The 16,460-nt window shown below is 39.7% G+C and overlaps 1 protein-coding gene across 50 annotated transcripts in view; it reads right to left on the reverse strand.

Annotated features, from left to right (window-relative positions):
- Positions 1 to 817: 817 nt before the first annotated feature.
- The window catches only part of MAGI1 (membrane associated guanylate kinase, WW and PDZ domain containing 1), a 490,362-nt gene continuing 474,719 nt past the window's right edge, over positions 818 to 16,460 (reverse strand). For 18 of the 50 annotated variants that reach the window (XM_008179458.4, XM_065550684.1, XM_024100121.3 and 15 more), the window contains 5 exons: positions 9,030 to 9,120; positions 8,842 to 8,902; positions 7,868 to 8,014; positions 6,630 to 6,768; positions 818 to 3,056 (listed from right to left, as the gene is read on the reverse strand). In XM_008179458.4, coding sequence (XP_008177680.1) covers positions 2,332 to 3,056; positions 6,630 to 6,768; positions 7,868 to 8,014; positions 8,842 to 8,902; positions 9,030 to 9,120 — 1,163 coding nt within the window. In that variant the 3' untranslated portion in view covers positions 818 to 2,331. Of the gene's footprint in view, positions 3,057 to 4,561; positions 4,651 to 6,629; positions 6,769 to 7,867; positions 8,015 to 8,841; positions 8,903 to 9,029; positions 9,121 to 16,460 lie in introns of all 50 variants that reach the window. The other 32 variants (XM_005297832.4, XM_005297829.4, XM_005297826.4 and 29 more) reach the window with 3 other exon arrangements.

Below are 16,460 nucleotides of genomic sequence, written 5' to 3' on the forward strand. Positions count from 1 at the left end.
GTGATTTTACAGTATTACATTTGACACTGTATTATGATGATGGATGACGTCAAACCCCAGGAAAACACCAAAGCCACATTTGTCTAAAATCTTAGCTCTTGATTATTTGGGGGAATAGATTTTATCTTGTTCAACTGGAAGCATGTCAAATAATTGACTTTGACTTTGCCAACAAGTCAAAATGGGTTAACCCTGGAAATAGACATCTACAGTTAAATAATTTAGACAATTTTGGTTAACTATAAAGGTGTGGCTCTCTTAATCTTACCACTATACTCATATGCATACTTTGTATGGAAAACTTTATTTGATAATAAAAATAGCATTCACAGACTTTCTCCTTCTTTGTTGCTACATCATATACATTGTGTCTGTTCCAAGGAAAGAAGCTTGTACTGGGTAAGTCCACATCTACTTATGCTAATGTTATGTATAAACCCAATAATTCAAATAAAGCTATGAACAATGTAGTATTTATATATGCATAGTGTTTTATAAAAAAGATTGGCCCACATACTGCTTTTTCATCAACACAGAAAAGAGCATTATGTCTCTAGCACATTGCAAGAAATGATGATTGAAGAACAGACTGCATACAAGTGCTTAATAATACACGAGCAGGCCCACCATGAAGAAAGAAATGATATCCAAACCAACAAAAGCTTTAGAATTACTTATATAGTCTCCCATTTTAAAACAGCTTTACATACCTGATTCAGTTTACATTAAAATATATTCCCATGAATCAATTTGCTCCATTTTCAGAAATATAAACACTTATCACATTCCTCACAGCTAAATTTCATCATAAATTCTCTTTTATACAAGAAAAAGGCAACAGTTTTATTTTTTTTTTCAACAGGCTCTATTAATTACAATTTAAACTCTGTACACACAATGATTGGCCATCTTTTCATTTTGTTTCTTTTTTTTTTTTTTTTTTGTACAGTACCATGGCAACAACAGTGATAGACTTGCAATGTTTGTGTGTTCGTATGGAAAATGTGAAACAGTATACATGTATACACCAATGCACTGTAAAAAGCAGCGGTTTCCTTTAGTGGTCCAACAGGAACGGCAAACATTTTGGCTCAGCTAGGCAGTAATCCATTAAAATCTTATACCAATACTACAGCAGACTTACCACACAACTTGCAAATTTAAAAATACAACTTTGAAACTTGCATTTTTTTTTTTCCTTTTGCTGCTGTTTGTAGATTCTAAATTACAGCATAACCAGCATCTAGGCTTTCACAACCAGACCCGTCTACTGATTGCCTCTGTCCTTATGTGCCCTTGACAGGTCTCTCATTTTTTTGTCTCAGAAGGAATGAACCAGTAAAATAAAACTTGAATATATCTATTTATCTATGTATAGACACAAAGATTTCCAATTTGGCAAAATAAGAAAAGCCCACTGGTTTAGACTGGGCAGAAGGAATATACCTGCCCTGTGAAGGGAGAGCTCATTCCCCTTTATCCCAGTATCCCAATGCACTACTCTTCTTCAAAGCAGACCAAACAATACTGGACATGCTCAGCTTTCTGTCCATATACTTCTAGTAGCTGAGTAGGGCTCCGGGGGCACTTTCTTAAAGGAATATTGTAAGCGTCGCTGAGACTAGTGAGAGAGATCGAGAGTCAACGTTTGTATGTTACACAGATATGGCCGCTACCAGTCTTTTGCCTTCACGCATCCTTGAGAGGGGGCCTAAAAGTATAAACTGTTCATGGAACAAACTATAAATTCCTTATCATAAGTCATCTTGTGCTGTGTGGGTTTTTTGTATAAATATCCTTCATTGAAACAACAGTCTCTTCAAACAGTTCTTGTCATTTTAGGAACTTTTTTTTTTTCTTTTTTTCTTCCTTCAGCAGGAGTTCTCCAATCCTATTGATATGCACATTTTAATTCCTTCACCCTTTATAAAAAAAAATCCTCTAACTATCTTATATTATTGGCTGTCCCCATTTAATTATGGTGGGGGAAGGGGGAAGTTGCCTGATAGAGGAATTATTCTCAAGAAATCTACAGAATATGTAGAAACAAAATTTTTATAATCCTTTAGGACCATTTGGCAAGTAACTTAAAAAAAAAAGAATACACTTAAAAATACTTTCTTTAATATTATACATCAGGCACAACACTTTGTATATATTTTTGTTATAAGATTTCATCTGCGTAAAACGTTTGTTGCTATTCATAGGATCAGCAGGTGTCTGATATTTCATCATTTAAGAAACTAAGATAATTTCAGCTTTATTACCCTCTTCTTAGAGCCTTCAGCACTATAAAGGCTGGAATGTGGCTCTGTGCATTGGACGAGTACCTCAGATGCTGAGATCAGTGCTGCACTCTTTGTAGGGTTTCCTTCTCTGTTCAGGGGGGTATCTTTTGTTGGTATCATATTTCAAACTGTGTTCTTCCCTCTCTCTGTGGCCGACTCGCTCATCCTTGATCCTTTTGTCTGGTGACCTCTCCCTTCTTCTGTCAGTTGACTTTGCCCTCCGTTCAGGTGAGCTCTCTCTTCTCTTCTCTGGTGATTTTCTTTGATCCATTAGTCTTTCGAGTGACCTCCTTCGCCTGCTTGGCGACCCATCCCTTCTGTGAGTTGGTGACCTTTCTCTTCGCCTTTCGGGAGAAAGGTCTCGCCTCCTCTCATGTCTCTCCCTCCGCTCCAAAGTATTGTCAGCACTTCTTGTCCCTTCCCTCCTTTTTTCAGGAGATTTCATTTTTTGTCCATTTACCACCATTCTCTCTGGTTGTCTATCTCGTCTCCTTCCTGGTGACCTGTCCTTTTTTCTGCCTGTTACGCTATCATTGTTTTGAGAAGTTCCATTCCACGTGTGGTGTTCATTGGATTGTCTGCTAAACTCTCTGCTGCCTTTTGGATCTTTAACATATATCCGCTTGTCCCCATGTTGTGATGATTTGTGAAGATCTGGTGGATAACTGGACTCCAATGATGGGTGTTGTCGTCGGTCAGATGGCACGTTTTTCATTTCCGATACATTTTGTGAACCTGTGGCGGGACTGTTCCTGTCACTGCTGGGGTCTGGAAGAAAAACAACAACAGCAAATTGTTTGGTACAAATGGCTTATTAAAGTTCTGACACCATTTATGATTCTTCAGACTTCATTAGTGCCAAAAGCAAACAACTGTTAAAGCAGTCAGTAGAAGACTAACTGAAGCTTTTGTTAATTTAAGTGTAACTGCAAACAGCGAGTTATAGATTAGTATTGGTGCTTCCCTTTATTAGCTCTATTTTAGTCCAAGTGGCTCTCATCTTTATGCTCTGTGCATCCTGGGAGATTTTATATTTTCCCCCTGGTCCAATTTATAATTAGATTAAAATAAGTTGTTTCTAGTGGGAAAAAAAGAAGGTTTGCGGTTTTTAAAAGGAGGTAGCTCCCGAAAAGAAGGGCATTTTAGGAAATGATTATCACTTTTTAAAATTCTTTTTAAGGAAATGCCTTCTTAGAAAGAGTAATAGTCTGTGTGATGTTTCATTTTAAATGACTAGAAGTATGAAATACTATAACTGATCTGTATGTTTTGAACCTATAGCACCATATTTTAATTAGACTATAAATAATGTCATTTCCAGTTTTCAAGAACTTCATAACGTATTACTAAATCGCATTTAGTCCTATTACATTATGAAATAGTAGTGGGATAGATTTGCTTTCACCACAATTTAGATGACAATAGAAGTTATGATCTTTTCTTATTAAAGAAATGGAAAGAGATTCTAATACGTAGGGTGAGTTTGATTTAACAACTGATTCTCCTGTTAATTATTTCACTGACATAAAGCAGATCTGAACTACCTTCATGAGCTAAACTGCAAAGCAAAGAAGCTGTGCTGCAACTAAGCTAAATTTACTCACATCATTCGTAATTGATGCGTATGAATGATTTATTACATTTATGGCAAAACATTAAAGTCGTTGCACTGACTCAACGTGAGATGCAGATTTCTTACTTTTTTTTTTGTAAAGTATCTTCCGTAAGAGAACTCTACGGACGTTAAATAAGTACTTAGCACACGTCCTGAATTCCAATGTGGAGAGTCACCTATTTTAAGTAAAGCAGATGGTCTTGATGAGAATGACTGAAGAGCTAACAAAACCACTTTGCAATCCAGACTCTTTTTTTCACTCTCCCACAACACACATGCTAAATACTCAAAATTTTCATTTTTCTTGTGTGCAGGCTCTTTTATTTAAACTTCTCTCATCTATTTTTTGTGTGCGCGGGCCATTATTTTTATGATTTACAGATGAAAAACACTGTGGCAACTCATGGTAGTTTATTTGGTTTGATTTTTAAAATCAAGGTGAGGGAGGACCACCCCATTTTCCCACAGCTTTCTTGCAATCTGGCTATTGCACAAGTAAGAGCGAGGCTTAAAACACGTTCGGTGTACTTACAATTCAAAAAACGCGGGGGGCTCAGAATGAATTTGCTGTACATATAAAAATATAGCAAAGCGGAAAGCAATATGAGGGAAGTAGGCCACAGCACAGAAACACCTAATATTGATTTTAGCTACAAACCGTAGTTTGATTATGGCCCGTAAGGTAGAAGCAAGGCTCCCCGAGCTTGTCATTTCTCATACATGCAGCGATATTAGGAGGTATCATCGCTGAGGAAGGAAGAGCCCAGCACCAAGAAAAGTAAGAGAGAGAGAGAAAGAGAAAAGTAGAAAATTTAGATTCCCCGTAACAAAGATGAAAGAAAAAATATCTACATATTTTATCTTAGGATAAAGAAAGTTTATTTTTCCAGTATGATTGTCTAGGCATCACCCAAGGGTAAGGCTGCAAAGATGACAGTTGTTATTATAGTGACATAATTAGACATCTAAAAGGTGATTCGGTAACCCAGACAATGGATGCATCCATTTTAAAAGACAACTGGAACAGCGACACAGAAAGTCATAGAAAAACCATTAACAATCAAACAACAACAACAAAAAATAAAGTCCACCAAAGACCACAACATTAAAAATAAGTACAAAACTCATTACAAAAATATACAGCCTCAGATAGGAGCACTTTCCCAATCAAGTCTGAAAAATACTGGAACTTAACATTATCCGAGTAACCACTTGCGACTGAAGAAATTAAGCCAAAAATGTTACAAATGTGTATGCGTGTAAATATATATATATATATATATTTATTTATTTATAACAATTGCAGCCCCTGTATGTTAAATACTTGCTTGAAAACTATATATTTAGCAGTTTAATGTATTATTAGCCAAAAGAAAACTGGTATTGGATTTTCATCCTCAGTGCAGCAGACATATGCTTTACGAAGTGAAGCACGCAATTTACAGGACATTTACGCTGTCTAGCATATGATACAGTACTGTACATTGAAAGGAGTAGGAAAAGACAGAAGTAGAAAAAACATTACATAATTTCAGTGCTATTGTTCAACCTTCTGGGGAGTGGTTTATATTGCAAAAGTGTAAACCCACAATTTCCTTTCTATATTATCGAATATTTTAATTGTTTGAAATCTATATTCTGATTTGGTCACACATGCAGGTTCAATTCTGATTTATGAGCAGACAGTGGAAACTCTTGAACATGGTACAGTAAATTAAAAAAACCTAGTTCATGAATTGTGCGGAATGTTGTTTTTTGTTTTGTTTTTAGGTAATGGAGTGAAAGACTTAGAACTTACTGACACAACAAAATCCCAGATAAGGGGGAAAAAAGTATAAAGGACATCCCTTCAAACATCAGTTTCTATAGAAACTTCAAAGACCTTTGGTTGGGAGTAGCCCTACATTGAGGGCATAGTTTTCAATAATTATCTCAAATAAATAAGGCATAATAATAATATTAAATAGAAAACTATGCTAAGCCACTCACTACTCTCACTAATCCGCTCCAACAGACAGGTGTAGAAAAGGACTTCTACTGAAAATCTCAGCAGAAAAGGAAAAGTAGCACCTTTCCCTCAAGACAGACTCTAGAAACCTTTTCATAACCTCCTAAACTTTTCATAATTTAATGACCTGATACCAACAAATATTTTAAGGGGGGAAACAGGACTCAGAAGGGCCAAATTCATCTATTTTTGCATAAACATTTTGAAATAACTTTATAAATATTTACATATTAGCTGAAGGCAAAACCCATTAGCTTTCTTGGCATTCATGCCCAAGGATACAGAAAAACTAAGGAAAAAGCCGAACAATAAACTACTGATTCAAAATAATTCAGGATTCCCATTTTTTTTGGTATTGATTAGAGGAAGAGAGTTATTTTGAGATAACAATTCAACTGCTGAGAGACAGTTTGGCACAGCTCAGTAAAACTCCTTGTTTGGTTGGACAAGACAATACGATTTTTGTTTTTTGTCTTTGATCACCAAAAATACTGCTTTGATGATCTTGCCTTACACTGTGCCCAAGTCCGTGGAAGCAAGCAAAGGATGAAATGTGTAGAAAATTCAGCACAAGCGAGGCAATTAACCATATGTTGCAAAGGTTGGCAAGACACTGGTGAGAAAGGAAAATAAAAAGCATCCCCGCTTCAGATCTTGAGACAAATCATTCATGGAGTGATGCCAGGAAAGAAAGGAATGTTTTCATAGTTTGACCCACCATATTCCGGTACAGAGCCATCTCCACGTTTCAGAAACAGGCGGACTCTGCGGCCACCATTTTTAATCAGTTCTATGGCCCGAGCATGCTTCATGTTCTTGGTGGTTTCCCCATTGATCTCTAGAATTTCATCGCCAATCTGTCAACATGACGAAAGAGCAGAATCTAGGATTAAAATCAGGCCTTCAGCAGAAAAATGCCACAACTTGAGCATGTCACTTAAGGGAACATAGTATTTAACATATTGGTTTATGTCTAGGAACTTTTCTCACTTGAATGTACATGCATGGCCTGAATAAGTTAGCCTGGTTTAGAAATTCAAGAATTGATCAGGAAAGGAAAACAAAGGTTGTGGAACAGATCATCAGCACTCTGGCTACAGTGGAGCTATGTTGAGTTACATCCGCTATCTGGTGCTATAAGTTTACCCTTAAAAAAATCTTTCCAAATATTAACATTTCTTGCATTACTTTTTGGAAGAAGAGAATACACTAGTTGTACAGGTATTAAATAAACAGCATCATAGGTGTGCATGTTGTCTGCAGACCTATAAAAAAAAAAAAGATAGACCTCTTTTTTGAGAACCTCTCAGTCAATCCCATGAAGACTTTTGCATGTGCTTAATTGTTGGAACGAATGGGACTACTGACATAGCCTAAAGTCAAATTAGACCTACCACAGCAAGGTATTGCATACACAGGCTCGTATACAGAGGTAGCACGTGACGTCTCGGGTTACAACAGTGACAAATTATGCAATACTTTAGTAACTCACTGGTGAGTGTGTGTTATGCAGGCTCCTCTCGGTACCTTACCTGTAGAGCATTTAAGTCTGTTACCGGCCCAGCTAGGAAATTTTAGCTCAAACTGTAGCAGCTCATGCTTTCAGCTCTAGAGGTTCCTGGTTCAATCCCCAGTGTGTTGGCCAAGATGGCAGCTTATCACACTTTCTTTCATGCATGAACCTTGCTACGTTTTTTTAAAGAAAACTGAAACATTAACATTTGGGGATAATGTCTGGAATAAGGGCTGGGATTTGGTCAGCAACTGATTGAGCTTCAAAAGACGGGGGTCAATTAGAAGCCAACATACGGCCCAAGTGCAGCTTCTGACAGAAGCCAGCTATTGACAGGTTGGTAAGCAAGATAACAGATGAAAAGGAGCTACTGCCTTTTTTTCTGGTCATTTCAGTTTTGTTGCAAATAGATTTTTCCCCCCCAACTCTTTTTTTGTACTTACCCTCATCTTTCCACACCTCTCAGCTGGACCATCCTCAGCTAACCGCAATACATAGAGATCCATATTATACTCGCGACCACCTCGCAGGCTAAAGCCAAATCCTTTGGCTCCCCTTTCCAGTTCAACGGTGTAAAAATCTTGGTCCTGCTGGAGGGAAGACAATTTGTACAGAACTGAACAAGAAGTTGAATTCTGTGCTGTTGCTGGGCCTGGCAAATATTTAACAATGGACATTAAATCGTCTTAATACAAATCTATATCTACAAGTTTTGTTTTCATACAAAGACAAAGGCTTCTCGTTGCTCCTAAAGACCCAGACTGTGATTCAAAAAGTGTTTGTTAATGGCCTGGTTGGTCCCATGGTGCTAGCTACTCCTTCTTGTTAGCGGCTGGGACGTTCTATTCAAGACTACTAAAAAGGCATGCAATTCTTCTCTCTACAGCAGAGGAATTGCTGTATTACCACAAAGATGCTTAGCAATCAGTAATGAGAGTGGTTATCACTGTAGTTGCCAGTGGGAGGGGAAGAGTCCATGAGATAATCTCTCTGTTATTAAGCTGTGGCCTATGATAAACTCAAACAATCCATGCTATAGCCCTCTTATCAAACTTTGATTTATTTTCTTTTTTTGTCCTCTGAATCTGTCATTTGGTGCACTGTAACTCCTTCAGGCTAGCCCCCTCAGAGAACACACTCCAGTAAACAAACACATAAATTATTACTGTCATAAGATATTTAGTTGTCTTTGTTTTTAATCCTGATGTACCTCTGTGTTTGAAGTGTTTGTCATATGAAACAACATCAACGCATATTAAAACTCTAATCAGTGATCCCTCTTTCGCAGACAACCTGGAGGAGGGAATCTAGCCTCACAAGGGAGATTTTCTAGGGAGAACACTTTAAGTACAACCCTTGAACAGACTGGAACCACGTTTGCATGGTAAACCAAGCTAATCAGAAAGGTATCTCTTACCTGTGCTGCCTGGGGCGGTTTGAAATCAAACTGGGATTCCTGCTTTGGTTTTGTGTTGTTCCTGTTGAAATGAATGAGAGAGAGGAAGAGAGAGGGGGAAAAAAACAACTCATGGGAAATGAAGATGACTCAGAAATAACTAAAGAAATAGCACATCAACATGCTCGCCTCAAAGAACATTAGCTGACCTGGGCTCCTGGGGTATCTGCTGAGGAGTATGTGTGGTTGTAATCGTAGCAATTTTTTCAGCGTTGGTCAATAAAGTAGCATTGGAGGATTCTGTAAAACAAAATGGTGCTTCTTGTGAGAAAAGATCTTAAATCAGATAATTCATTCAAAGACAAATGTATGCTTTGCAATGGGATTTCACTGGGAAGTATCAAAAACATTTTTTAAGAATGTGCCTGAGAGGGAAGCACACTGGCTCATCTTTAATAAATCGGCAATTGAAAGGAGAATTTTGTTACTAGGTAACGATTAAGTATTTATCTCAACACTCTGTGTAATGATTGCCCCAAACCCCTTAAATAGATAGAAAGCCTTTGATAAAGAAAATAATAATAGGAAAATAAAGATGATAGAATTTCTCTCAGCCTTCTGTAAATGCAGCCACATGCAACACCACTGCAACTATACATCTGCAAGGGCTTTTTAACCAAGAGTTGCATATTGGAATTTTACATGATGCTGATAGTCCTCTGTGCTTGACTTTTTCTAGTGGTTGCCTTTAGATACAGAAGATTCCGCTACAGCCTTGCTTCTGCCCCTGTGATCCTTATAGCAGAAAGTCTTTTAAACACTAACCTGTCACTGCTGTTACTGTATTCTGTGCGCCTTCAATAACAAAGACAATTCTTGAATGTTCAAGACATTATCTCTAACTTCATTACCGATGAAAAATTAATAAAGGGTTGGGGGGGTAGGATGCCTGAATCAAAAATAACTGGTAAATGTAAATTGTGTGCAGCAAGATGTCCCATTAAAGTAATGAATTTTATATTTTATGTAAATTGGATTTATTCTCCAGTAACTAAATTTCATCAGCATTTTCATTAATCTCAAGGAAATTCCGAGAGCAGTAATTCTGAAAAGGCACACAAGTAAATCAGAAAAATATTTAGGAACTTTGGGCTAGATGGGTTCCATTATCCACCTCACTATTGAGAGTTAAGGTTAATCTTTTTTAAAGTATAGGCTAATTAAGGATCATGGAACGTTTTGTTGCTTGATCAGCAACACATACGCCAAATCTTAATTACTTCAAAAGTCAGACGATCCTTTGGGTTATTTTTTATAGGAACACTAAAATAGTCCATAAACCACAATGTAGTCAATACTGTCTCCATCTGAATCTGTACCTTTAAAGTTTTTGTTATGGGATATATCGAATAAAGGCCTGATCTAAAACTTATTGATGGCAATGGTAGTTTTCTATTGACTTAACACTTTGGACGTGATCAAAAACACATGGTTTCCACATGTCTCTCTAATATTTAACCAATTGTGCTGTTCAAATTCTTATTGTTCATTAAAATACGGTCTATTGCACATTCTAGGTTCAGTGTAATACACATTCCCTTGGAGTGGCGTAACTTGTACCAGACGCACACAAAAACTGAAGGGTGAGATTTTCAAAGTCCTCAGCATTGGCCTAACTCTGCTCCGAGTGAACCATGGAAGCATAGGACTGGAAGGGACCTCAAGAGATCATATAGTCCAGTCCCCTGCACTCACGGCAGGACTAAGTACTATTTAGACCATGTTTGGGGTTTTATGGGGGTTTTACCACTGACTTAAATAGGAGCAGTTAGGCCAATTGTGATCCAACCCAACACCCTGATCTGAATACCCACCAATTTTCTGGGAGGAAGGGCTGGAATCTTAGCCCATTTGGGGAAGAGGCCTGGAATATGAATTTTGCAAATGGAAGAAAAGATAGATTTGTGGCTAAATCATAAAAATGAGAGACTTGGTTTCTATTTTTGCTCTGCTACAGATTTTCTTAATAGCTTTGGGCCAGGCACAAACGAGAGAGACTGGGGGCAAAAAAGGAGCCATACGAAACCAAACCATACACCCAGATACAAATATCCTTGAAGCATTGTAAGTGTTTGAAATCTGGATCTAAATGAGGCCCTTTGCAACGTTAAGTGTCCATGATCACGGATCCTATGCATTCTCCGTAAGGGTATGTCATACTGATCCTTATTGAAAGTGCTGCTGGACAGCTTTAGAAACTACAGAATGCACTCTGTGCATACACTATGGATGAAAGTTAAGGGATAAGCTCAAGAAAGCATTCGTACACAGAGAGAAATTCCCACGTATCTACAGGATTACAGTCATCAATAAGTGAATAAAGGACTTGACAATCTTTGAACTCCTCCTTGCTTGGCCATTTTGGAAAGTGCTCACTTTAAAGTCTGCAGAAGTGAGTATTTTCGAGGAAAAGACATCTTTAAAATGGTTATAAGAGATGGAACCAATTGTACGCTTGGAAAGATGACATTCGATATTTATGTTTATATGAGAGCAAGTGCTGAGAGTTTCACTGACATTTGCTTGGGAAATCACAACAAACAAATATATCCACCGTTTATGATAATTATGATTTCTGAAGCTAATCTAAACAAACATGTTGAGAACAGAAATCACCAAAAGCACTGGGAACACATGATATTCAAGGTACAAATGGAAGCCTGTTCCCTGTAGCCAAGAGCAGTGATAGCTGTTGACTCAATGAATATAGCAGTAATATCTAGGATTACCTTTTCAGAAAAGCTTGGTCTTTAGAAAAGACTTCCCCCCTACTGTAGGTAGTTACAGTGTCTCACCAGTAATAAATAATCAAATAAATACGCAGTAGACATAGAATATCAGGGTTGGAAGGGACCTCAGGAGGTCATCTAGTCCAACCCCTTGCTCAAAGCAGGACTAATCCCCAGACAGATTTTTGCCCTAGATCCCTAAATGGCCCCCTCAAGGATTGAACTCACAACCCTGGGTTTAGCAGGCCAATGCTCAAACCACTGAGCTATCCCTCCCCTCCAGACTTATATACTAAGTTCCCTGTAAGCTGCGCGGCCATCCAGCAGCCTATTTAGCACCACGCAGGTGCTCAGAGAACCTGCTCAGCTGGGACCAGCTGCGGCCGGGGAGGGGCAGCCCGGACCTGCCGCGGCCAGGCTGCCCCTCCCCCGGCCCGTACTCAGTCCTGGCCTGGACCTGCTGCGGCCGATGGAGCCTTTCCCCCCCAGCCCAGGTGCTGCTGCGGGGAGACAGAGCTGGGGGAGTCCTCTCTCCCCACCATAGCCCCGGAGCACCCTCCTGCACCCCAAACCCCTCATCCCTGACCACACCCCAGAGCCTGGATCCCCTGCACCCCAACCCTCTGCCCCAGCCCTGAGCCCCTCATCCCCGGCCCCACTCCGGAGCCCTCACCCCCCACACTTCAACTCTCTTCCCCAGCCCTGAATCACCTCCAACACTCCAAACCCCTCAGCCCCACCCCCACACCACATGAATTTTGTTATGTGCACCAATACGGAGGTGATGTGTCACACATCACCTCCGTATTGGTGCACATAACAAAATTCATTTCAAACATGTGTGGGGAAAATTAGAGGGAACACTGCTTATAGCATGATTTTTTATCCAAGGCACATCCTCCCCCCTTGCTGGCAGGGTGAAGTCCACTGAGTACCATGGAGGTATTCTTTAGAAATCATTGGCATGAATCCAGCTGGCGTGGGTAACAATACCAGTGAAGAAGAACAGTGTGGGTCTAGCACGGACCCTGGGGATGCACTGAGCTCACTATCCCGCTCTGAAGCCTATGCTGCATTGTCATCACTTCTATTCTTACTTGCACTCGTTGGATTCACACTAGCTCAGGTCAGCTAGCCCATGAGCAGCTGTTGCTGTGTAGACATATCCCGCGTCCTTGTAAAAATGGCATAGCTCCCCCTGCTGGATGGGAGGCCTGAGGGCTATTTTCATTCCTCTGAAGCGCTACAATCTGAAGTAACCGCGATCTAACATGGCTGAGCTTATTGATTACGTTAGCCTTGTCTGCACTGACTCTCAGTTTGCTAATGAACTTTCATTCATAGATTCATCATTGTTAAGGCCAGAAGGGACCATTATGAACATCTAATCTGACTTCCTGTATAAACACAGGCCAGAGAATTTCATCCAGCAATTCCTCCCCCAAGCCAACATCATTTTTGGTTGAGCTAGAGCGTTAGATAGACATTCAAACTTGATGTAAAGAATCTGAGTGACACAGAATCCACCACGTCATTAGGAAAGTTGTTCCGATGATTAATTATCTTCACTTTTAAAAAAATTTGTAGGTAATGTAAAAAATTCTAGTCTGAATTTGACTAGTTTCTGCTTCCAGCCCAAGTTAACACACAAACAAATAAAACACCTGGCTCTCCAATCACTCTAAGGTCTTCTTTCCTGCCTAACCTTGTTTGCATTACACTTCTGTCATCTGGTATTTCTCCCTGGTGACTCTGAGGGAAGTTCCCTATAATGCCAGTTTGCATTAATGGAAGGTATGTGCCTCAATTAGAAGAAGAGTGATTTGAAGATGATGGCTGGAAGCTTTTCTGGAAATGTATCTAATGCTGGGATTGTATTTTATTGCATTGGTTTGTTTATTTTATTTTAAACTATAGGACACCTTGTAACAGATGTCCCTTCCCCCACTAGCTGGGTGGGTGTGGTTTGAGAGAGACTGAGGAAAGTAAAGTAAAACAAACTGGGCTTGTTGGGGGTGATGCTGTCTGGAGCCAGCCAGCCTCTGCAGAGACACACACTCCTGCTTGTGGGCACTGGCTGCATTAAAGAACTGTTGGATTTTAAGACAACATGGTCTTGTCTAATTCACTTGGGCATCCGAGGCTACAATCTGCTCCCAAAATAAACTGTTTCTAAATTGCACTGAATTCAAACAGCACACAAGCCACATAAACCTTCCATTGCCATTTTGGTATGACATGGAGACTGGGTACAAACAGAATACAATAACCTTGTTACTTAGGGGGTCATGTGAAAAATACCAAGTACATCAACAATACATCTTAGGTACTGTTGAAATTCCACGACACGGTTCTGGGTCTATCTTTAGACCACACTAGCATAAGAGTTATTAATTGTCAACAGATGTGCAGTATTTTTACTAACTTTTTATAAAAAGCCTCAAGATACAAGGCGAGCATCCTCTCTGAATAATTTCTACTGTCCTCCCTGCTTTGAAATGAGAAGAGCCATCTATCTAATTGACTTAAAGGTTGTCTAGTTTTACTAACTTCTGTAAGAACCACTATATCATTTGCTGAAAGGCTGTTTGCAAATTTTTACTTTAAATTAGATCTCCTCAAATCACCTTTAACAACAGAGATTGCTCTCTCCACTGCCACCATCAGAAAGCTTTGCTAAGTCAAGTTAACTCAATAGGTACCAACCAACACTTATAGACTCATAGACTTTAAGGTCAGAAGGGACCATTATGATCATCTGGTCTGACCCCCTGCATGCTGCAGGCCATAAAACCGTCCCTACCCCTTCAAGTTCAAGGCTCAGGCATGAAACAGACAGACATTGCTTCCAGTTTTGTTCTCATGCGAAACACTCATTCCCAGTGTACTACACATTTCCCCCTATCCTGTAAAGATTTACGCATGCGACTGACTGGATGTACTGTAGCAGTCCCACTGCTTTCTTGGCCAGTTTCAGTGGGAGTACTCAGGAAGGTGTAAAGTTAAGTGCATGCAGGATCAGGGCCTAAATTAGTAAAGATCAAAATAACTATCTAAAATATTTGAAGGCACTCTGGGCCAAATTCTGCCCTTGGATAGATATGTGCAACTCCCATGGACCTCAATGGGCTCTATACAAGTATTTATGGGACAGAACTTATCTACATATACACATACATACAGATGCTTTTTAATCATTTCTTGGCTAATGCACCTCGGTCCCTCCTATTCTCTGCCTGTAGTGCAGCATAGTATAGTCCCCCTGTGATACTTCGGTCTCATTTCTGTTGCTGGGCTGTGTGCGCGGGTGCTGGATGTTTTTGGTGGCCTGTGATTTCCAGGTGGTCACACTAGATGGGCTTGTTGGCCCTTCTGGCTTTAAACTGTAGGACTCTCTCAGAGGCCCTAGGATTATCACACAGTAAAAATAACTTTTTAAAAACTTTTTAATTTCATTAGTAAGCGATGCCAACACTTGTGATCTTCTCATGATATTTGGCTGTGGAGAAAAGCTTGAAAATATGACCCCTAAAGGCTTCAAATGCAGAAGGCAGATGAAAAGAACCCAACATGGATTTTTAAAAAACCTCATGATTTTAGAGCAAATCTTTCCTGGCTTTTTGGGGGGGAGGGGGAGGAGAGAAAGGGGGGGCTGCACCCTGACTTTTGAATGCTTGCTGAGTAAAATTGACAAAATCACCTTGAACTGCAAAGTGAAAGTTAAAACGAAGGCCTGAATTCTGCAGTGACACCAGTGTAAAGATCATTCCCTTCTTATTTGGCACTCCTTTGCCTTTCTTTCCTTTCAGCATGGAATGCCTTCAGAACAGCCTTAGCGGAGCATTGCCTGCATGTCTTTCTCTCAGCTTAAACAAGAGTTAACGTGGCATGTTGTGTCTCCCATAATCCTGTTATGTGTGTTTGGGTGCACACAGCTGGCATGTTTCCGACACACACACACTGACTGGCTGAGTATGTGTGTGGGAGAGGAAATCCTCTCTTATGTGAAGATGCTTAAACCATTCAAGATTTTTATAACGCAGACGTCGACGTCGCTCAATTTTATTCAGTTGTAGGAACCAGATAATGAACCACTTTTCTCTAGGTCTCTATTCAACATTGGCACATACAGGCCAGTTCAGATTCCAGCCTATCTGATTTATAGTCATTTCATTATTCGTGAATACTCAATTCACTGGAAGCTGCAGAGGATCACACAGAGTTTGACCTGCTGCTTAGCAATATAAGGAAAAAGCCCTGAAATGTACAGAATATCTCATCCTAAATAGAAGTGGTTTATAAAGACAGATACGTTCTGGTCTTCATCAGTTTAAATTTTTATAACTAAAAGCACTGTAATCAGGCTTCTTGGGTAAGGCATAAATATATGGTTCAGGTTGTGATTTTCAAAGGAGTCTTAGAGTATGTCTACACTGCAAAGAAAAACCTGTGGCGCTGAGTCTGAGGGGCTGGGGCAACTGACTCAGGCTCGCAGGACTTGGGCTGTCTGGCTAAAAATAGCAGCGTATACATTCCCACTGGAGTTGGGAGCCTCGGTTCTGAAATCTGAGGCGTGGAGCTCCAGCCCAATAGGGAACACCTGCTCAACTATTTTTAGCCCTGCAGCCCAAGCACTCTGACCTGGGCTGTGACATTTGGTGCTATGGGTTTTTCTTTGCATTGTAGACATACTCTTGGAGAATTAGGCACCACTGAATTTTTCCACTGGAAACGGGACATGTGACTCCTTTATGCTCCTTTGGAAATCCCTGGCTCAATTCATAATTTCTCTCCAGCTCTCTAAAAATATTCACTGCCATAAACTCTCTGTTTCATAGATAGAGTACAATA

This window comes from Chrysemys picta, chromosome 7, assembly GCF_011386835.1.
Source record: "Chrysemys picta bellii isolate R12L10 chromosome 7, ASM1138683v2, whole genome shotgun sequence".
NCBI classification, from domain to species: domain Eukaryota; kingdom Metazoa; phylum Chordata; order Testudines; family Emydidae; genus Chrysemys; species Chrysemys picta.